Source organism: Eptatretus burgeri, chromosome 5 (assembly GCF_056783735.1).
Source record: "Eptatretus burgeri isolate ZD-2024b chromosome 5, Ebu_testis_v1, whole genome shotgun sequence".
Taxonomy (NCBI): Eukaryota; Metazoa; Chordata; class Myxini; order Myxiniformes; family Myxinidae; genus Eptatretus; species Eptatretus burgeri.
The window spans coordinates 114,484,481-114,508,397 of NC_140965.1; the positions used below are offsets into that span (position 1 = coordinate 114,484,481).

Below are 23,917 nucleotides of genomic sequence, written 5' to 3' on the forward strand. Positions count from 1 at the left end.
ACCCCTCTGCCACTATTCCTGCCTCAATGCAAAGGTCACGCAGGCCTGCATCCTCAAAACGTTTTCCAAGTATTCCCAGAAAGTTGCAGACCATATGAAAAGAGCCGAGGCGAAGAATTACTCCGGGATATTGACATCTGTGTTTCCACAGAACTTCTGCCACTTTGGAATAAAGGGCCTGGTCGAATACCAGTACAACCTCTTGAAGATGTAGGCTTTCTTTTACCTTCATTGACCTGTTCAAAATCTCAGCTGCTGTCACCATGCTGGTTGCTGGAAAATTGATTGGGTTAAGATGGCCTATGTTGTGCTGATGAACTGTCTGGTCCTGTCTCATAATGATGTTGATTCCTGTCCATCCTGGAATAATTTGGTTTTCCGGGTGCATTTGCCGTAGAAGAATCCAGATCAAGTCCTTTCTGTGGATGGATTTTTGAGGAAGAGAGTGGTATTCTTCAGCAACTGTTTTGCTTCCAGGTTCTTCTCTTTTCCCAGTGTTATAAATTGGAAGCTGTTGTTCTTCATATTTGATGGAACGTTGCTTTTTCTTTTCTATTACAGGTCGTGCCGATTCCAGCTTAGGACCATGCACCTTTTGTTGGACAATGATGCCATTGACCCTGTGGCTTGTTCCTGCTCCTGTTACAGTTTCCTCGAGGAAATTTATATTGTCCCAAACGAGAGCGGAATGTATGTGGGGGTTAACACAACCAGGAAGTGGGACAGAATCATCTGAGGATGAGGCTATTTTCTGAAGGCTCAAGGCAGTGTCGTTTTCCTCGAGAACAGTATATGAAACTCCATGCCCTAGTTTGTTCATTATCTGGATGATTTCCGAGTTTCCTGTCAGTGTTTTCACTGCATTTGATAGCAAGATGTGCTTCGGTGGTTTCACACGACCACAGGTGACACGATGTTTACTGCAACCAAATACTGTGGTTTCACCATCACGCCTTTCTTGATGTTTTTCTAAGAGCTGAAGGTCGCGTTTCAATGTAAAGCATGACCGACACTGTCTATGGTAAACTGTCAGGCACCTGTCCTTCTGATAGATTTTGAGCTTTCTCCAGCAATGGGGCATGCTGACGTACACATGCAGCATTTAGCAATGTCTGCCATGATGAAACATCTTTTGGTGAAGTGAGCGGAGCTTGGGAATCTTACTCTGGATAATGGATAACACAAAAAGGTTTAGATCTTTCGCTTGGGGGCGAATCTGTTTGAAAAGCGGTCTGTGAGGGCCCTTCACCACTGTTGGAGGATTGCATGGCTATTATTCTTTATGCTTGATTGGGATACCTGAAATAAAGCAACAACAATCATTTGTTATAATGAGAACAAACGCAACTTATTACATGAGTGCATTCTCAAATTACTACATGAAGCAAAAAAGTGGATTGCAACAGTACAGATTTTTGCATTTCAAGCTTACAGACAGACTAAGGAATGAACGATTTTGAATATATGCTACAATATGATTAGATATGTTTGAAAAACACATAATCTATTTCTATCTACCACCAGTACAATATTTTAAAAATATTCAGGGATGAGGCCACAACTCAAAACGATGGAGTGAATCATCACTTATACTCCAAACTGTAAGGAATTCCCTGTATAGATTACCAGACAAGTGATGGACGAGTCCTGGTAGGCCTCATCAGTCCTGGTAGGACCTACCGAGTCCTGGTAGGTCCAGAAAACAACATCTTTCTCATTTCAAGTCTGAACTCTCAAACCTCTCTCCCTCCTCAAAATCCTGGTGGCGTTTAATCCAATCTGTTTCTGGTGTATGTTCCCCCTCCATCCCCTCCCTTACCTCAAATGGCCGCACTGCTGATTCCACACGTGAAAAAGCTGAATGTCTAAACTTGGTGTTTGCAGCTAAATCTTGTGTCCTAAACCCATCACTATCTCTACCCACTTTACCCAGTCGCACCCGACTGTCCCTGGACTCTGTATCCTTTTCTCCTGACAAGGTGGAGAGCTTGCTTTCAAACCTCGAGTCAGATTCTGCAACCGGTCCAGACGGCATCAGCCCACGTGTCCTCAAAGCCTGCTCTTCTGCTCTTGCTCACCCTCTCTCTGTTCTATTCACCCTCTCATTTGCCCAAGGTCATCTGCCATCTGCTTGGAAATCTGCTTGCATCACTGCCCTGCATAAAAAAGGTGCAAAAACAGATCCCTGTAACTACAGACCAATCAGCCTTCTCCCAATCATCAGCAAGGTTATGGAATCCATCATCGCTTCAGACATGAAATCCTTCCTCTTCTCCAATGGCTTGATTTCCAATCATCAATTTGGTTTCAGACAAGGTCACTCTACCCTGGATATGCTGCTTCTGCTCTCCCATCAATGGATGGAGGTCCTCAATGCCAGACAGAAAATCCGAGCCGTATCCCTGGACATATCACGTGCTTTTGACACAGTCTGGCACCCTGCCCTACTCACCAAACTCTCTTCCCATGGTATTCAAGGCCATCTCCACTCATGGCTCGCAGACTTCCTCTCCTGTCGCAGTCAACGTGTGGCCCTAAATGGAGTTCTTTCATCCCCTCTTCCTGTGCAGGCTGGAGTTCCTCAAGGTAGCGTTCTGGGCCCTGTTCTTTTTCTGGTTTTCATCAATGATCTCTCGGACTCTCTGGAAAATCCTCTATTTCTCTTTGCCGACGACTCCACCCTCTGCCGTACCATCTGTCATCCCTCAGACCGGCAAGCAGCAGCTTCTTCGCTCACTGCAGATCTGGATAAAATCACAAACTGGTCCAACACGTGGAACATGTCTTTCAATCCAGACAAATCTCACACTCTCATTGTCTCTTCGAAAGGACCGTTTAGAAAACCCCCCCATCCACTTTCTCAACAATCCTCTGGAAGAAGTCTTTTCTTTCAAGCTTCTGGGTCTCACTATCTGCCATGACCTTTCCTGGGAAAGTCACATTTCCAACCTTGCCTCAAAAGCCAGTCGCCGACTGGGAATCCTCCGTCATGCAAAGTCCTTCCTCGGCCCTCTTGAGCTCCTGACCACTTACAAAGCTTTTGTCCGTAGCCTGATGGAGTACTGCTCTCCCCTCTGGGCTGGTGCTCCTGCCTCCCACCTTTCTCGGATTCACGCTGTCGAGACCAGGGCATTTAAGATCGTCGGCGTCTCCCGCAATGAAGCTGAGTTTTTGGGCCTCTCACTCAATCACCGCAGGTTGGTCGGTGGTCTTTCTGTCTTCTACCGACTCCTCTCCAGCCTTGCCCCCCCCTGCTCTCTCTGCGATTTGTCCCCACCACATTTCCACAGGGCGCTCAAGGTCTGCCAACAACCCCCTTCTGGTAAAACTACCAAAATCACGAATCACTGCTCATCTTCACTCTTTCATTCCTCTTTTTTCCCGCCTTTGGAATAAACTTCCTCACTCTATTCTTTCCCATTCTTCCCTCCAGGCTTTCAAAACAGCTGTTCACCACCACCTCTTGTCTTCCCCCATCCAAATCCTCGATCTTTTCTACCCCCGATAATCCACCCAAGCCCACTTCCTTCATTTCTCCTGCTTTCCTTCCTGAAAGTCCCTGTAATGTCCATCTTCTCTTCGCCATGTTCCCCGTCCCATCCCCATCCCTCTCCCTTCCACAGTTCACCTAATGTGTCTGTTCCCCATTGTTTTGACCCTCCCACTCCCGCCCCTCTTGTCTCATGCCCCCTTGCTGTGAGTTGTGTGTGAGTTGTCTCATACGAGCCTCGACCAAGGTATACAAAAAAAAAGGCCTATTGAGTATCAAATTTCATCGATCAATGGATCAGCCACTGAATACTAACACCTATACTAAATATTCTTAAACATAACACAAGACACTAATATCGCTTTTTCATTTTGATGTATTCCACTTGTTTTGCTGCATGACAAGGAAGGGTTTGATTACATCAAGTATGGTTTTAATGGAATCCTCATATATATGAAAACGTATATGTAGACAACAAAATCACTCCTTTATGTGGACTATTTCCAAAGTTATGACACTTTTTGTATTTGCAGAATGTTGGATTTTACATTTTGAAAGAGTTTCAATTTACTTTATCTATTTCAAGTAGTGTATATAACATTAGGCCAAAAAAAAAAAAAATGTTGCATTGGCGTAACCCGCCCGACCCTAAAAATTCCGCCGACCCTACGTTTTTTTTTTGTTTTTTTGCTATCGAAAAATTTTGCCGACCCTATTTTATTGCTATTTTTGTTGTTTTGCTATCGTTTTCAAGTATCTTGTTGATTGCGATCGCGATCGCAAAAACCCGGAAGTGTTTCGGACAGAACCCGCCGACAAAAAGGGTGGTACTCGAGCTGGGGGAGATTTTGGGGGGGATTTATTAGGAAAAAAAAAATAAAAATAAAAAAAACGATCCCGACCGACCTCCCCTATTTTTCAGTGACCCGTTACGCCAATGCAACATTTTTTTTTTTTTTGGCCTTATAGTAATGAAATATGCAGTGACATATGCATATCCTGCCATGTGGATTAAAATTTCTTAAATATTGAAAAACGACAGGAATTCAGCGTCTGTCATTTTGAATTTGGCTAATTAAACGCTTCTGCTACTCTGTTTTGCTTGGTATCATGCATTTCCACAACATAGAGGTCATAAGCTTTCCAATGATACCAAACACAACCGGGCACTAATTTGGTACCGACAAAGTGGTCGGCCTCATGGACTAATAGCCAAGGAGACTGCTCTTGCAGCACCAACACTCTGTACAGAGTATGGTCCTCATGGATGGATGGGCCAAAAGTCATTTTCTTTTTAAAAAATTTTTAATCGACGAAATAAATTTCAAATGGTAGTTTAATTCATGGAATTTGTTCTTTTGATTTAATTGTGAAAAATAATGTCCTGCAAATCCCCCACCACTTGCCCCCATTGGCTTCTTCGCAAAGTCTTGCTCTTTGCAAATCATGATCTGTTACAGAGGCCAAAACTCCATGATCAATCGTTCCAATTTCCTCAGAAATGTTGTTTTTCAATTCCTCTAGTGTCTGTGGCTTGTTGACATCTTGAAGGTACCCCGACAGAAAATAAACATTTGGTCAACGTGGAGGCCAATTCATGTTTCCAAATCTTGAAATTTTGTGGTTACCAAAAGCTGTCCAAAACAAGTTCATTGTTGGCCCCGCAGTATGGGCCGTAGCTCTGTCTTGCTGGAACCACATTTCGGGTAAATTTTTCACTTCTGGCAATCATAAATTTTCCAGCATTGACCTGTATCGCTCACTCGTCAGACACTGCATAACTATCATAATTTTTAAAAAAGAAAAAGAAAAGAGGCCTTGCACTGCGGGCTGAGTCATGAACAGACCCCTTTGATTCAAAACAAGCAATCAAGTTCTGAATCGTGTTTTTTGATGGTTGTTCTCGAACATCAAAATGATTGTGAAATTTCGAGTTTGAATTTTTGATTTCCCACTGGAGTAATAAAATTTAACAATTTTTACATACTGGTCATTGGTAAATTTATTCATAACTCGAGGGGGAGCACTCGGTCGAGTGCAAAACCTCCGCCGCCAATACTGCTAGGTCACTCAAGTGAACCTGATATCCTATTCATTCAATTTGATGTCAACAGTGCTCACATAGTTATAGTTTGCAACTTTCCTTTTTACTTTTAACTTTTACAGGTCAGGTCAGGTATGGGAGCATGTGCCAGAACAGCGGGACGCTGCGTCCACTTTCCGCCGGTACTCCAGGGGCTTCCGTCTGGCCATCCCCTAGGCAGATGCCAGGCCCATCCCCATCTCCTTGAGATGATGGTCAACCTGCTGCAACCACGAGGCATGTGGTCGGCCCACTGGCCTCCTCCACTCATGAGACTCCCTCGCTGAGAGAATCTGGTGAGCAGGATCAGCGTCAGGAAAGACGAGCCACATGTCCATACAGCCGCAACTGACATTCACGGACTATGCAGGTAACAAATCTCATCCGAGTCTCTCTCAGCAACCGCTCGTTGGACACAAAATCCGACCAGCGATAGCTAAGGATTCTCCGAAGAGACCTGGTACCAAAGGAATTAAGTCTCCGTCTCAGATCCTTGGTCAGAGTCCAAGTCTCGCATCCAGGGAGCAAGACTGGAAGTGCCAAGGACCTGAAGACTCGGACTTTCGTCCTCCCGTACAGGTACCGGCAGCGCCACACCCCATGATCCAGTGAATCCATGACTCCCCAGGCCTGACCCAGACATCTGTTGACCTCTGACTCACAGCCAGCAGAGACATGAATATCACTGCCAAGGCAAGTGAATCTCTCCAGGACCTCAACATCCTCACCACAAACAGACACAGACAAGACAGCAGCATCCAAGATGTCACCGAAAGCCTGGATCTTAGTTTTGACCCAAGAAACCCATAATCCCAGCGGCTCCGACTCCTCATTCAGCACCTCCGAGGACCCCCAAAAGGATATCTAAAGTCTCCGCAAAGATGACTGCATCATCTGCAAAATCAAGGTCTGAGATCTTCACATTCCGAAACGATGCACCGCAGCTTGATCTCTCCGACATTCTCCCTAAAATCCAGTCCATACAAGTGCTGAAAAGTGTGGGGGCAAGTACACACCCCTGACTAACTCCAGTAACAACTGGAAATAAGTCAGAGATGGTACCACCACACTTCACAGCACTCTCAGTACCAGAGTAGAGTTCAGACATCAGATCGATCAGTTTTGGTGGCACCCCACGAAGACCAAGAATCTTCCAGAGGACATCCTGATTCACTGAATCGAACGCTTTACAGAGATCAACATAGGCTGCAAGCGATCACCCTTCCCTTTCCAGAGAGGAACAACAAGGCCCCTCTTCCAGTCAATTGGGATGATGCCTGTGTTCCAGGCAGAGCACAAAACTGCATGCAATGACACGAGTGCAGCATTTCCACCAGCCTTGAGAAGTTCAGCATGGATGCTACAGATCCCTGGAGCTTTGCCCCGTTTCAACTGGTTCACCGCAGCCCGTGTTTCCACAAGCAAAGGTGGACCACAGTTGATTCGAGGGTCAGCAACAGGGATTGTAACACCCTTGACGTCTAACTCGACAGCTGGGGGATCAGCCTGGTACAACCGCTCAAAGTAACCGGCCCAGCGGGCCTTCATTTCAGACTCCTCTGTCAAGAGCCTACCACTCTCTGCTCTAACTCCAGTGCTCCGAGGGATGGGCTTGGATGAGCGCAATGCGCGAATTCCCCTGTAAGCGGGACGAGAATCACCTGTTCACAGGTGATGCTCTGCCCCCTCACAGAATTCCTCGCACATTGGCCTCCTTGTCTACCCTCAGTGCATGTACAGTTTTCTGCCTCAGCTCACTGAACAGCTCAGCTCTGCCATTCAGCCTGGCCCTGCGACTGGTCAATGGTATCCAGTGTCCCTTGAGAGACAAAATTCTTCTTTGCCCTGCGGTGAGTTCCAAGACATCCACCGGCAACATCAAGGACGGTGGTCTTGAAGGCACTCCACAACTCTTCAGGACCCCCCAAAGCACCCAGACCCCCCAAGTGTCCACTCACCCTGTTTGCAAACTCCTCAGCTTCTCTCTCATCCCTGAGCTTGCCAACGTCCAGCCTAGGCTGGGATGGTACCATTCTCCAGGATTTAAGGTGCAGCTTTGGAGTTGCTACAACAAGCCTGTGGTCAGTATTGAGGAACTGAGCACTCCGGTAGACCCTGCAGTTCTGGATCATCCTCCAACGACCGTCAATGAGGACATGGTCAATCTCCTTTGCCACACCGCCAGCGTTGGAATACCAAGTCCAGCGATGAGCTTGTGGCCACTGAAACCATGAACTAGCCACCCTAAGTCCATGACTTCTTGCAAAGTCAAGAACTTGGTGCCATTCTGGTTCATAGTTCCTGACCCATGGGGACCAACACACACCTCATAACCATCCCTATCAGTTCCAGTCAATGCATTGAAATCCCCCAAGACTAGAAGTGTATCTCCTCTGGGGCACTGATCAACCACAGACTCGACCGTGGCGTAGAATGCATCCTTCACGGTGAGATCACTCGCCTCAGTCGGAGCATATACAGAGACCAGGGAAATGACACCTAAGGAGTGACGAATCCTTAATCTCAGACGCTCGTTGACCGGTCTTACCTCAATTATCATTGGGGTCAGCTTATTGGACACAGCTACAGCAACTCTTTGGGTATGGTAACCATCAGAGCGACCAGACCAATAGTAGGTGTTACCACCCACCATTATCTCGCCGCAATCCGGTCTCCGAACTTCAGAGAGAGCTGCAATCCTGATGTCCAAACGCTGGAGCCCAGATGATAACAGAGACAGGTGATCATCCTCTCTTAGGGATAGGACATTCCAGGCACCCACCCGAAGGGACCGCCTCAGGTTAACCCAAGGAGTCCGCCGTCTGGTGGACGACACCTCAGCACCACTCTGACACACTCTCCCGCAATCTGACCCAGGGATGTTACCCCGTGGTTTCCCTCCTATCATCAAAGATTGGGGGACCCGAAGGCTTTGCCCCAATCCCGTCATCCGGTGAGCTGCCCTGCGAAGGGAAGCTGCACAGGAGGTACTCCCACGGAGTGGGTTTTCAGATTTTTTTGCGTTTTTGCGTTTTGCGGAATGAAGGGTTTTACGGTGGCCAGAGTGCAAATCCTGCCACCAACCTCCTAATAAGAAGTGACCCAACTGCAGGAGGACGTCCGCAGACACAGTTGGGCACTAGATATGGATGGCCGTTGGCTCACAATGATCTCCTCCGCCCTTTGACAGGTTTTGTTTTTAATCCTGCTGGGTGTCCATTTCCAAACACCCTCCTCACCAGAAAACCTGGTGGGGGAGACGGTTTAGTCGCCGACAACCCGACCATGGAACAGGTTAGTACAGGTTTACATGGTACCTGTAGCAGGTCACAGATATAACCTGACCTGACACACTGTGAAAGCGGATAGCAGCGCAGCAGTGCAGTTTATCAGCAGCGACCTGTAATCAGTCATCGCTTTTAATCTTAAATCAAATATTTTAACTCGTCTCTTCCCCACGCTCAGGAAGCACAATGTAAAGTTGCCGCCGAAAGCTCATCATATGCTTTGCTTGGTCATGGCGGCACCCGAGGGGGATTATCGTGATTATTGAAACGATCTTTCCATAACGAGACAAAACAGACAAGTTTTTCATTTGACACTAAAGGAGGAACATTTCAGACAGTTATTTTCATTGCCGGGACATCCATTGGGGAGGCCATAATGAAGTGACCACTCTGTATGGTTAACCCGGAACTCCCGACATCGTGAACAAAATATTCATCCGAAGCAAACACCGTGACCTTCTGGTTCATACATGATTCATCATCTACATGCTCAATACCGATATCTTCAACCGCCAAAACAATTTATTCATTAAGAACTCCATCAGGGGGGACACAAACCAATGCATGCTTATGGGTTAACGCTGCGAACGCAGCATCTTGCTGCGGATGAGCGAGCCGCTGCCATAACTAAAGTAAAGAAAACTCCATCTTACCCTCACCTCGGGTTGAGGAGATGAGAGAAAAAGGAAAAATAATTAAACCGACCGAAAGAAAATTAATATAATTTATATTAAAACGTCTCGAACCCAGCAAGGCATAGGATTTATGATGGAAAGAAAGAAGGAAACAGTTTTGTCACGATGACTCCTGCCCATACCGGGAGAAAGGCCGACCACCAATGTCTTGAAATAGATGCTCTTTCTCTCTCTCCAAGAGAAGAAGATGGATACATAATGTCTGGGAATTGATGAAGGGAATTCTTCTTGGAGGAGAATGCAAGCTGTTTCAAGGCAACTGCCTCACCATGATTCAGTGTCCCATGGGTGTGAGGAAGGATATGATAACTGAAGATGAGATTGGATTAATCTGTGCATAAGAGGTGTCTGTGGAAGAATTCCCAGGCTGAGTTAATATTGGGCGGAAGATATAGGGGACCAGTCTTGAAGTGCGATGACTGCTTGCAGTCCCTGCCAGATTGACTGAGTGAACTACTAGACTCGTATGCACTGAGGCTGTTCTCTGAGAATGGCAAGAGAGATGCTGACCTTCACAAGCACATGATCAAAAATCCAAAATCCATTGGGACCATACTCTGTACAGAGAGTTGGTGCTGCCGAAGCAGTCTCCGTGGCTATTGGGCACAATCCTGGATAGGGCGCCACTCCGACGCAGGATACTTGAATGGCTCGATCAGCCCAGCAAGCTGTTACTCATTTTTCCAACCTCGGAAGGATGACGAGCTGAGTCAACCCCACCTGGTATTAATTCAACGGACAGGTGGGATTTGAACTCAGGACCTTAGCATCCCAAGCTGACCACCCTTACCATTAAGCCAACACTAGGCATGCACATGATCAAATGAAGCAATTTTCATTAGTAGGGAAGTTGGTCATCATCAAATTCAGCAGGAGGGATTTACCATTGACAAATCCAGGTGGGAAAGTTTACAGATTGAGTCAGTCGCATGGAGTCACAGAAGTCCTTTGCTGAAGTATGATGTTGGTGAGAGAGGCACTAACACCCAGAGAATTAGCATGATAACAATTGAAATCGCTACATACGAGTAAGAGAGAGAGAGAGTTGGGATGAGTAGTTAAAAGTTGGTCCATGTCATGAGAGGGAGATGGAGAGACGGAGATGTTACTGTTGGGAGGGTGGTGCAACATACATACAAACGTGAGGCAGGAGTGGAGGGAAGTCTCACACAGAGGTACTTCTGGGATTTGGGAGGTGTAAGAGCAGGACACTGTGAGTGAGAAATGGAGTTCTCGATGTACAGTGCAACTCTGCCACTTGGGCGGGGTTCAGGTCGATCAAACTGGAGGAGATAATAGCCAGGGAGAGGCACGATGGAGTCAGGGATGTCCTGTGGGAGGAAGGATTCTCGTGAACAGATGGTGTCCGGTTTATCAGCAGCGATCTGGATTGAGAGATCTGTCGGGTTGCGGAGGCCTTGGATGTTTGTGGCCCACATTTTTAGGGACAAGGTATGGAGGAGCTGCTTTCAGGGCAAAGGAATGTGGAAGGAGCAAGGAGAGGGTTTGGGGAGGAAATTAAGATGTGGATTGGGGCAGAGAAAGGATGAGTAATGTGGGGGGGGGGGGGAGAACCAGAGTTGGACTTGGGGGGGGGGGGTACTGATGTGGAAGGGTTGGACACAGTGAATCTATGGAAAGGGGAAATTATTTACCAGGGATTCGAATTTGACAATTTAATATAACAAGATACCGTTTGGCACAGAAAGTTTGAAGAAAAACATGACCGGCAGGACAGTAAGTGAAATAAAACGGTAAAACACAACGTATCGGGTCCGATGAGGAGGTCCACGTGCGGCAAAATCCCGAACCGGAAGGTTTGCAAATTATCATTGAAGATCAATTGGAAATTAGTTTCTGGTCTGCAGTTGAGAGGATGTGTCTTTGCATCCTTTTTGTGGAGGGGAGCGATGTTAGCTGGCTTCCCAAGCAAATGGGAGGTGGCTGAAGAAAGCAGACAGAGGATAAGCAATATAGCAGAGGGGCAGGATCTTAGAACGTGGGCACTGATGCAATCTGGGCCCATCGCCAGTGAAGAGTCTCGGCTGGACAGAACTTTCTCCCTTCTCGTTAAAGACACCAGGCAAGAAGGCAGTCTGTGCGAGAGGAGTTAAATATGATTGTTTCATCCCTTGCTCCAATGAAGGGCTCATGCCTGAAATATCAGCATCTCTTTGCTTTCAACAGCAGTTGCTTATTTGCATTCCTTTTATCAACTTTTCATTCATAATACTTGTAATATTGATTATTTATGTTCGTAACTAAGTGTTAACACATTTCGGCAGGTTGGGACATCAGAGTCGAGAGATTTTAAAACTTTCTTTTCGATATCCAGGCATATGCAGCTGTTCAGGGATCTGGAAGACCTTGGTCGATCAAGGACGACGCTGAACCTTCGGTACCCCACAAGTAAGTTGCTTGGGATACAGTTCGTTATGTCAGTGAGGTGTTCTCTTTGTGATGCTTATGTTGTTATTTGTTTGAAAAAGTATACTTGGCCTCAAGAATAACTTGCCTCATTTTCTTGTATTGTCCACCAATGCTGCAGGACTCTATTACAGACTCATGTTCCAGCCGACTGTGATAGTGCTGCTGGCCTTTGCAGGTGTGAGCCTCTTTCCGGCTGTGGGTTCTCTGATTATCCTGCTGGCATACCTGTTGCTTGCGCGTAGCACATTCTTTCATGGTCATCGGATACAGCACATCTCTGGGTAAATGCAACAGGTGCACTGCTCGGTAGAAGATTAAAAATTCCATTGCCACCCAGACACAGTTATGATTTAAATTGGAGAAGCACAGATGAGGAGCCAGTGAAATGATGATGCATTATATGCTCGAATAATTGTCATTGCGCAAATGACAAAAAATTATAAATACAAAGTGGATAATAAAATGTTTCTGAATATCATGATTTGCAAACTCTAACTGCTACCATTTTTAAATACTTCAACTAGTTGTATCGTATTGTTTTTTTGCATGTAGAACTTATCATTGGTAAACTTGTGGGGGTGGGCCCGGCGTTGACGCTCTATTGGCGCTATTCTAAACCCGGTGTTGCTCCCAGTGGAGACTTGAGCTCCCGAAGGCAGTGTTTTGGGCCCAGCCCTGTTCCTCATCGATTTTAATGACCTCTTCGATGCTCTGGAAAATCCTCTCTTCCTTTTTGCAGATGACGCAACATTGAATCGTACAGTTTCCTATCCCTCTGCTCGGCAGACAGCAGCTGCATCTCTGCTGATCTGGAAAGTATTAAACTCTGGTCTGATAAATGGAACACGTCCTTCATTCCTGGAAAATCTTAGTCTCAGCCTGTTGCTCCAGAATGATCGGCAAACGAACCCACCTATTTGTTTCTTTCATCATCCACTGGAAGAGGTACAGTATCTTGGACTTCTTGGCCTCAGCATCAGCCATGACCTTTCATGGGGTGACCACATTGCAAACCTGGCCTCAAAAGCCAGTTGCAGACTGGGCATCTTCCATCAATCCAAGTCTTTTCCTTCGAAAATCAGAGCTACTCGGAGTCTACAAGGCCAATGTCCATAGCTCAATGGAGTACTACTCTTTGCTATGGGTTGGTGCTCCAGCATTACACCCGTCTCCCCTGGATTCTGTAGAATCTAAATCTCTTAAAAATTATTGGAATTGCCCGTGATCAAGCGAATGCACAAGGTCTGTTGCTCTCACATCACAGGCAGGTGGATACTGTCTGTCCTCCGACCCTCCCTGGCAACTACAGGATGCACGTGTTCTTCCAGTATCTGCCTCCTGGTGAAACTTTCAAAATCCAGACCGACTGCACAGCTCAATTCTTTTACTTCTAACTTCTCCCATCCATATACCCACCTTCCAGAAGCTGTTCTGTCTTACTCTTCCCTCCAGGGCTTCAAGCAGACAGTGCACTGCCATCTCTTGTTATCCCCCATCCCTGTCCCTGAAGTTTATTAACCCCAGTAACCCTTCCTAACCGAACTGTCTTACTTGCTGGTTTGAGAGTTTATTCCCCTTCTCTCTCTTTTTCCTCTTTTACTGTTTACTTGAATTGCACCCGTGGCTTCGCTCACGGTAGTTGAACAACATAACTTAAAAACATGTAACAGTACAATAATGATTTATTTGCATTTTTTTATTTATTTCAGAAGCATATTGTTCATCTTTCACAACCCAGCGTTAATTTTAATAATACACGCACTTATTTGACAACAAACAATGTTATGAATTTGTTTATGTACCCAGTGATCAGACATCAAGTCGTTTTTTTATTTTCAAGTTTCAAAATGCAATTCTCACCGAGTCGTGTATAATACACCACCGTAAAGGCCAAGCCTATCGCGAGACGTAACACCGCAGTAACGTCCTCGACGTAAATACACCGTCATATTACCAAGTCTGGCATTCATCCCATCGCCTGCAGATGTCAGATAGTCGGATGAAACTTGTGTTTAAAATGTGAATTGCTTGCATAAAATACTTTCCCAACTTCTACACCAAGTTCCATCAATGTGAACCACTTTATTTGGGATGGAGGAAATTTCATTAATTGATTGATTTTTTTTTTTTTCTTTGTCAAGGCTAAAATATGATACTGACATGACCTTTCCTCTCTGGTTTATGTTCTGGTGTGAAGGTGGCCAAACCCCAGCTACTTTGGACTTGTCATTGGAATGTTTGGACATTCCATTTTCCTTTTTTCTTTCAAACTCCTTCCATGTATCCTTTGGAAAGTGTGATGACTGAATGTTGCACCAACATTTTACTTTCTATGTGAAAACAATGGCTCTCGAAAAAGACCAAGGAGCTGATATTCTCGGTCCCCTGCCTTTTGGGTGGTATGAGGATTTGGATCTGTGTAATATGAAAGGTAAATCTTGAACGGTTTTTGAAATATCGCGTACACAAAAGTGCATGGACAGATGATCGGTCGGTCGGAGCTCATTTTATTGTCCCTCGTCTCCAACCTTACCGGTGGGGAGGTGGACGAAAATAGCAAGTGGTGGAACTGTAAGAGAATGACAATGGGACTTGTGTGTACAAATGTATTGGACAAAGAAGAGCAAGACGAGAAACAATTGGTGCAAAGAGAGACCAAGGGCAAGATGCATGAAATGAAGAATGATTGTGGGTGAGAATTGGAGTTTGCATGAATTTTTGGTAATCTCATACTTTGGGTTGCAGGAGAGAGCGGTATTCCTTTCTGTAATTCATGGGCCAGTGTGTGTTCGTCACGGTACCCCTCCTACAGTTCTGGGCCGATTACATCCAGACTGGCTACGTAGGATCAGCATGCCCACATTTAGTGTATTGGGGTGTTTTAATCTTTGCTGGTAGACTTGTGGGGGGGGGGTGGGGAAGTTGAAGGGGTGAGCAAATTCTCCATGTAAATGTGTGTTGTGTAGCACCACCTCAAAGTGGGAGAGGGTCTTACAAGTCTCCACCATTGATGGCACAGTATTCCTGTCCCCCCATTTTCCAGTGCAGTAAGGTGTTTTGAATTATATGCAGTAGGAATGTTTGTTTGTTTTTTCGCTTAATGCACGTAAACCAAGGTTATTTTTATTTTTATTTTCAGGAGCGATTGAGGCAGCTGTTAGTTGCCGATACATCACCCAAATAAATGTATGCGTCAGAAGAGTGTGCTGCATGCTTGTAACAAGATCACCCGTCGGGTTGGTACCCTGCTAATTAAACTAATAAAGGTGAGGAAAATCCACAGGTGGGAGAAAGGGATGATTAAGGAGTAGTGAAAGGAATATTTTGACAGATAGGAAAGTTCACAAAGATTGCATCATTGCGTACCTCTGCATTGGTCTGGGTCAAGTTCTCTCCTTGTCCAGGGATTTTTTTCCACGTGTTGGTCAAACCTGTAGCTGCTGCTTTCACCTCGTTAAAGCTACGTTTTCCGAACCGGATCCATTGTGTTTTTTTCTGTTCTATCTTTGACCATGTGTTGCTATTTCTGTTTTTGTCCAATTTTCTGCGTAAGATTGTACGTTGTACTGTATTTGTCAATTTTTTTTTTTCGTGTCATTCAAGGCCTACTGCTTGGATAGCTGCTGTGAAAATTGTCCCTTTTGTCTCCTTGTTCTTCATTTTGCATCTTTCTTCCCAAAAATATCGTACTCTCTACCTCCTCAATGGTATTATATTTCCCCTCCTTGCTTAAAAACAAAACAAAAACAGCCCCAACAAACTTTATTTTTTCATTCAACAATAATCTCATTCTATTTGAATTTCCTATTGCCTGTACATCCTGTACTCCATTCTTTTTTTTCTTCTTTTTTTTCTCTCTCCATTTTCTCGATATCTCAATGTATATATATGTATATGTATATATATGTATATATATATATATATATATATATATATATATATATATATATATATATATATATATATATATATATATTTATCTGAGTTGGTGTCTGTTGGTGGGTCGTAAGTCCTGCCCATTCAACAGGCCACGTCTTCCACTCTCTCCCCCAGCATCACAAGCACCACCCATGAGCTTGGTCATGCCTTTCCATCCAGCCACCCAGAAATTACTGCCACATATTTTGCACCGCATAGCTCAGATTGTTCAAAGGCCTCTGATGTACAATGGAAGACTTGAACAATGCATCTTTTATCATTAAATAAAGCTACCATTTTGGGGAAACAAAGGTACATTTTGATTACAACTCAAACGAGGTAATGCATGTTTTGCTTGCAGCGATCGTGGCAGCGGTCGAATATACTCTGCCCAATGAAGGTATATTCTCATAATGCAGAAGAGAGAAGATAGTGGTCTTTTTTTTAACTTTTAGTTTTTGCCTGACTTTTCAAGGCTTATATCCAAACTGATGGACCTGTAATTCACATGTTATGTGAGGTGTAGAAACGTTAAAATTGGTTCAGTCGTAAAATACCTGCGTTCGTAATTTGTCAGTCTGGAGGCCGCCAGGGAAATTTCACAGATATTTGTTATGTACACGTACACATACACTTTCGAGCTGTACGAAATGTACACGTCCACTTTCGTACACTAACCTCACCTCTGAGTTTAAGTACATTTTAAAACTGAACAAGATACGTTTTCACAACAACAAAAAGAGTCATGACTAATATTTGAAATCTTTAACTCAAAAAAACTGTCCTTTTGTCAGCATTTTGCATGTACTTTTTGCTGTTGAGATGTCCAAGCGTGTGTTCGTTTAACAAGTAGGTTAGCGCTTGCCAAGGCAGCCGTTCCTGATCAACGGTTTTGATTGAAGTGCTTGCTTTTGGTGAGCATTCTCCAAGTAACTTGAAAATGAACACAAGCAACTACACTTGGTAACTAATGGAGGGAAGGGAAGGTGAAGGGGTGGGGTGGGAGTCCAAAGGGACTGGGGTGGCAGAAGGAAGGGGTGAGGTGGGAGGAGGGACTGGTGTTGCCCGGCAATGCCGGGTACCGCTGCGAGTTGAATATAAATGCTTCTTCCCTTTCAAGCATTTTAAAATGCTTCACTGTTCTTATTTCTCCATCAGGAATATTGACATGTTCTTCTCCAGCATGATCAATTCTTCTTTACAAAGGTTATTTTGCCAAACTGTCAGCAAAGTGCTTGGTCCACGAACCCTCCTTCCACACCTACAGCACCACCTTTCTCCGTGCCGTCAACAAAAATTCTTACTTCCCATTCCATGATCTTTCTCTCCATTTGTCCAATTTGGGAATTTGGAATCGGCATCCCTTTATTTAAAGTCCCCTGTTTCTGCACACACACCCCTGCACCCTACCCCCTCAAAGCTTCATGTTCCCCCTTTCTACTGTATCCCTCCTCACCCCACGGTCTCCATGCTTTCTCCTCGCATCACCCCCCTCAATGCTTCCCACTTGCCCCACCCACTTAAACCTTTCCCCTCATCCCACCTCTTCAAAGACTTCCCCCTCTCTCTACCCCTCCCCCATCCTGCTCCTTCACAAACGCCTCCTCTCCTGTCCCCTCACTGTGTACGTCAAACATCTGAGGCCTCTGCTGTAAAATCTGAAAATGAGCACTTATTTTGAATACATATATATTTTTTGGATACAAGTTCAAGTGCGAGAACAGTGAACGGATCAGGATGCAACAGAACAACAGCAGAGAGAGGCAGAGAGAGAGGCAGAGAGAGAGGCAGAGAGAGAGGCAGAGAGAGAGGCAGAGAGCGAGACACACCAACAGCAGTGTTGAAGGACAAAATAGAGGGAGACTTGCACAGATAATGGGTGTGGGGAGGAACGAGTAGGGGTGGACACATGGGGTGGGCAAGATGGATGCAGAAGGAAACTCTCAGGAGAGAAGAACTGGAAGCATGGAAGGAAGGGGGTTAAGTGGTAGAAAAAGATCGTTTTGGATTGGGGACGATCTGAGATGGTGGTGAACAGCTGTCTTGAAGATGTGGAGGGAGGAATGGGATTTAAGAGGATGTGGAAGTTTGTTCCAAGGTGGGGGAAAAAACGAGGAACGAATGAGTGGAGGTGAGCAGTGATCTTGGATTTCGGGAGTTTCACCAGAAGGCGGTTGTTGATGGTTCATGTGTTCATGAGTGTTATGAAATATTGCATAGGTTATCTTTGGTGGACTTCACCATGGACTATATACCTGAGCTGCTCGACAGTGATTGGCCCACCTGCAGTTCTCAGTGAATAATGATATTTAAGACAACAGACACAATATACAGTTTCTGTATGTCCCGTGATATTGGTTTCTTTACCCGAAACATCATTGATGATGGACAGGATGTTTTACATCAATGACTTGTTTACAGCCCAAGTTGCATCAAACAAAACCGGCTAAGCACGTACCAATTGATGTCGCCTTGACGTGCTTTCAGTCATGTGGACAACACCGTCGTTGCTGTTATCCTTCATCGTTGTCACAACCTTCAACTTATGGACGTTGGCACAGCTGATGCTGCAAGACCCAGGGAGTCTACAAAGCACCGGCGGCTCATCGCTGCGATCCCTTGTGGAATCCGGCCAATCAGACAAACTGTACTGCGCTTACTGTGAGGTGTGTATGAGATGGGATGTCTTCCATGGATCAAAAAGGTGCGTTTCCTTGAACTCTGCTTCAAGGGAGCAAATTATTTGTTTGTAGGTCCAGGGTCATTACTTTTTTTTTTTTTTTTCATTTCTTTTTGTTTTTTTTTTCGAGGTAAAGCAAAATGATAATGCCTCAAAAGTTGTTTCGTAAAGAATGACAAGTCTCCTTCCCCTCCCTGTGCTCTCATTCGTCCTTTAAGTGTCCCTCTGTTGTTGATGTGTTTACCTGCTTTTTCCTGTGTTCTTTCTGTTCTACATTGTAGCGATTACCTAAGACTTGACTTCGCATACAAAAAATGCATTTTTTAATTAGGAACCATAAAACTTGTTGGTAGAGGGGGGGGGGTCTGCCACCTGAGGTGAGCGGAGGTTATGTTTTCACCCCCTGCCTGTTTGTCTGTCTGTGAGCAGGATATCTCAAAAAGTTGTTGACGGATTCGGATGAAATTTGGCGGGCTGGTTGGGTGTGTGACGAGCAAGAATCGATTCGATTTTGGTGAAAATCCTCATCCGCATCCGGATGTGAGAATTTTTTTAATTTGGAAGTGATTCTTCACCATTGAGAGATGAGGCCAAAAACTATGTATAGCACGACGGATTATTTATGACAACACTACGTGAACAAGCTGATTCAGATCCGGACTATCAGTGGGATACAAAACGTGAACTGTTCATCCCGGCGGAGGAGTGCGCTCTACTGAGTGCCGTTCTAGTTACGTACTGTTTTGCAATCGCCTCTCATTGGCTTGTGATATGTTTGCCGAATGTTCTCCACGAGGTTGAGCCACTTATCTAGTCACCCATCTCAACTTACCCTTATTAGTCATGAGTGTTTTTTTTTTTGTTTGTTTTTTTTTTGAGTAACTAGCATGTAAGTGGGATGTTTGTTTTAACACTTTGGCATCACATTTCAATGCCAAGTGAGCCATTCACCAAGGAGAATGGTTTTGATGGCAAGCTGGTGTTCGGAGTCTCTATAACATGGCAGTTGTGCAGATTAACCTCAAATGGTTATAGATAATTGTTGTGCATGTCATACAATTTACGAAAATGAATGTACTTAAGTTGTGTGTATATTGTGACACGTCTGGGCCCGAACACACCAGTCACTCCGAGCGATCTCACCCCGGAATTAAACCGAGCGATCTGATCATTCATGCGCTTTATTGAAAATAGTCACGTGGCCTCCATGTCCATGCAGTAACCAACGTTTCTCCATGCTGCTTCTCCTGTGAAGGGGACAAAGATGACAGGTTCACAAAATAGCAGCAATAGTTTATTAATAATAATTTTTAATAATAATTTAAATACACTCATGTGAGGTACAAAGCCACTGGAATGTCCACTCGAGACGAACAAGAAACACACAAAGCTATACACGAAATTCCCCTCTTTAGCCACAGATTCTGGGACGACCAAAGTGAAGAATGGGGTAGGAGGGAGAAAAGTGGGGATGCTAAGGTAAACAAAAGAAAAGGCAACCGCCAGAAGTGACACCACCCAGCCCATTAGCGTGGTGTGTCCGGGCGAGTTCCCCCTCAGCCAGACTGACACTGCCAGACATTGCACGGCTTGTCAGTGGCCTCCGCAAGCTGGTGGCCAGTGCGGTCAAACCACAATGAGGGCGAAGTGTGGTCGAGGCAAATTATATCAAGGCAAGGCGTGTGTGTGTGTGTGTGTGTGTGTGTGTGTGTGTGTGTGTGTGTGTGTGGTGCGGGGGTCCTCCTTCCTCGCTGATCCTCTCTCAACCCTGGTCCTTTATCTGGTGCTTTTATTGTGACCAGCCACACCCACCGGACTGAACAAACCCCACCCCACTGGTATCGCTCCATGCGGCTTTAGGGCGTGGGCGCTCCTCTGGTATAATGGGATACAATTAGTAAGTTATTTAATAAAAATAGCAGGAGGTGGGGAACAGGGGGCGAGAGTCCTGTAAAACATGTTGCTTCTGCTCTATACTCGTTATGAACTGACTTGCGTGTGCACATCCACAAAGTCGATCCGTAGACGTGACAGCTTAAAAAAATATAAATAAACCCAATTAACTCTACTTCAAAGGGAAACTCTACCCATCGTCAGAGATATTGCCTGAAGAAAGCATCATGGTCTTTGAACAAATACTGGGCAACAGCAACGTAAACTAATATAATTTTCACACCTTCCTTGGTGTGGAACAAAGCAAGAGGATTTCCTGACCCGATCGTCTGACATTTCTCATCTTTTTAATATTCCTGGGAAAGGCAGACTATTGTAGCATGTGTACACGTCAACTAATGACTTGCATGATATCCAATCAGTGCCGGTCCATCGATTGATGTGATTTCTTTGGCCTGGCCACAGGCTGGTCGGAATGGTCTGCTGACAGCGGTCAAATTTTATTTTTACCCTACGCACACAAAGCAAAAAGTGGGGTTTAAGCAATCGGTTCATGCGTGTCCGTCTGTCCACAGACATCAGTTTATGATCGAAGAACAACTTATTTAAATCTAACGTTGGATTTTGAACATGAATCGGAAACAAACCTGCAGTTTGGTAGTACTTTCTCTGAATTTGTCCTGATCATGCACGTGCAGAGGGGAGTGAATTAATTTTTTTTACTTTGTCTGCTTGTCTGGCAGTCAAACCAAACTGAAAAATCATTCCAAACAGGAATCTTCCTGTTCAGGACATCATAATGGACACAAACAACAGGCATGAAGAACTGATGTAACGTGTTGGATTGGGTGGTTTAATGGACTGTGTGAATGGCGGTAAACTTCCTGAATTTATTTATACGAACTTTACGATCTTTATTCTGTTTAAACTGAGTTGTATACTGTAACTGAACACTGTAGAATGCAAATTGCCTTCTTGTCACTTCCAAGAACCTCCAGTTTTGCAGTGCTGTACTTTGAGATGTTAAAGATTGTGTATAAGACTGTTTCGGTTACGCAAAACTTCCGGAATTTTTTTTTGTCAAAACGACCTGTAAAATCATCACTTTCTTTCAATTTAAATCCTGCAGATACTTAAACACTGAGGGGGGGGGGGGTAACGTGTTCTATGAACTGTGTGGTTTTTAGGTTAGCTCGCTGATCTAATAAAACAGTTCGATGTCCTCAGGTCTGTCTGTCTGTCTGTCTGTCTGTCAGCAATTTTTATTTTTCTATCTCCCCCTCGGCATCTCGGTCGATTGAGTTCGAACTTGACACAATGATAATACTAGTTGCTCTCTATATATCGTCTGAGCTCTTTTTCGCCTTGGGGTCAAGGTTACAGGGTCATCAAGTGTAAAATGACCGATTGGTCGAATGGCCTATAAGGAAGCTTCGGACGGCCATAATGCATCATGGGTTTCATAGGGATTATTCATAAGATGTAATTCGACCAACAAGTTTCTCGTTACCTCTGTCGGCTGGCCCTGTTTATAATATCCAGTTTCCATTCTTGATAGTACCGAGCTGACCGTCGAACCCGCTCGGGTGTATTGTTATACAGAGTTAGGCTTGTGGAGGCGCGAGAATACAGAACGGATGGGAGGCAGAGAGGAGGTTGCAAAGACAGCCAAGTGGGACAAAACACCCAAGTATTTTCAACGTGTGAACCACCATTCATCAGATAGTGGCAAGCACAAGGACAGGACTATGTTATTTTTGCAAGAAAAAGGAACATTTCTCCAGCCCGTTTTATTCAGAGCAAGGTCTTGGGGAAGTAGCAGCTTCAATCAGGGAGAAATGAAAAAAAACTAAAGTGCATCAGTTGATTTCCCCATCGCAGGGTCAGCATTTGGCCCAAACATGGACTTGGATCAAGAAATGTATATGATGTTCCATCAGAGGTGGAGCAAGCATTGTAAATCCCAGCTGTTATTGAAAATTGGGTGTTGACCATGGAATTTAGTTTGTCTTGAATGAAATAACTTTCAAGGAAGTGTGTCCTGTAGGTGACAAGTCAGCTCCTGCAGTGAAGCCGTGTTCTCAGGTTTTGCCCACCTATACTGGTGAAGTAATTACCGCTCGTGTGATGTGCAAATAAGGGTTCAGCAATTGGTTCACTCTATCTGTCTGCCTACAGACTTCAGTCTATGATTGAGGAACTACTTCATTTCAATCAAATGGTACATTTTGTACACTGTAGAACATGACTCGGAACACGAACCTGCAAGTTTCACAGAACTTTGGCTGTGAATTTGGCAAGATGTATGGAATCTTGTCCCGAGCATACCTGCACACAGAGGAGCAAGGTAAGTGTCTTGGTCTCTCTGCCTGTCTGGCAGACAAGCTTGCGGTTCGGGGGTTTGCCGCATGTGGACGTCTCATCGGCACTTGCTCCTTCCCGTTGATCTAAGCTCAGTTTTCCCGGCCTGATGCGTTGTTTTACCGTTTTATTTTCAATACCGTTTTGCTGGTCATGTTTTTCATCAGATTTTCTGACCCAAACCATATCTTGTGCTGAATCATCAAGTTTGTGTCCCTGGAAAATTCTGGCCTACTGGTGATAGTTGGGTTTGTTTCTGCCTTCTGTTTTTATTTTTTTTTATCCCATGTGCTTCATTTTTCCCCTCCTTTTATCCAAGGTATTGTTACTTCTGATCGCTCAGCAAAATACTTTTCCCCTCCTCACCTCCAAAAATACAAACAACATAACATTCTTCTTTTCTCAGAAAAAAGAAAAACAACGACATCAACATCATCATCAGAAAAAAGTAAACTCCATCTTCTGGTGCTCATTTCCAACTTGTACCTCGATCCCTTCTTCTTTTCAATGTTCCCAAATTGAATCTTCATTGCATGAAACGTGCATGAATCTTCCTCACCGCTCTTCAAAAAAGGAATTTTAAAATGCCTTACTCTGCTTATTACTCCACCAGGAATAACCCATTCATTCTTCTTGTTCATCAAAATCTCTTCACTAAGAGTTGTGGAGTACCTTCAAGACCACCGTCCTTGACGTTGCCGGTGGATGTCTTGGAACTCACCGTAGGGCAAAGAAGAATTTTATCTCAAGGGACACTGGATACCGTTGACCAGAGTCGCAGGGCCAGGCTGAATGGCAGAGCTGAGCTCTTCAGGGAGCTGAGACGTAAAACTGTACGTGCACTGAGGGTGGGCAAGGAGGCCTATGTGCGAGGAATCTGTGAGGGGGTAGAGCATCACCTGTGGTCAAGGGATTCTCATCCCGCTTACAGGGGACTTCACGCATTGCATTCATCCAAGCCCATCCCTCGGTGTACTGCAGTTGGAGCAGAGTGGGGTAGGCTCTTGACAGAGGAGTCTGAAGTGAAGGCCCGCTGGGCCGGTTATTTTGAGCGGTTGTACCAGGCTGATCCACCAGCTG

General features: G+C 44.9%; 1 protein-coding gene across 4 annotated transcripts in view; it reads left to right on the forward strand.

Annotated features, from left to right (window-relative positions):
- The window catches only part of LOC147027206 (rho GTPase-activating protein 22-like), a 206,896-nt gene that overhangs the window by 12,649 nt on the left and 170,330 nt on the right, over positions 1–23,917 (forward strand). For 2 of the 4 annotated variants that reach the window (XM_085883420.1, XM_085883426.1), the window contains exons 6-9: positions 11,891–11,964; positions 12,104–12,266; positions 14,183–14,265; positions 18,391–18,569. In XM_085883420.1, coding sequence (XP_085739546.1) covers positions 11,891–11,964; positions 12,104–12,266; positions 14,183–14,265; positions 18,391–18,569 — 499 coding nt within the window. Of the gene's footprint in view, positions 1–11,890; positions 11,965–12,103; positions 12,267–14,182; positions 14,266–18,390; positions 18,570–23,917 lie in introns of those variants that run through there. The other 2 variants (XM_085883419.1, XM_085883422.1) reach the window with 2 other exon arrangements.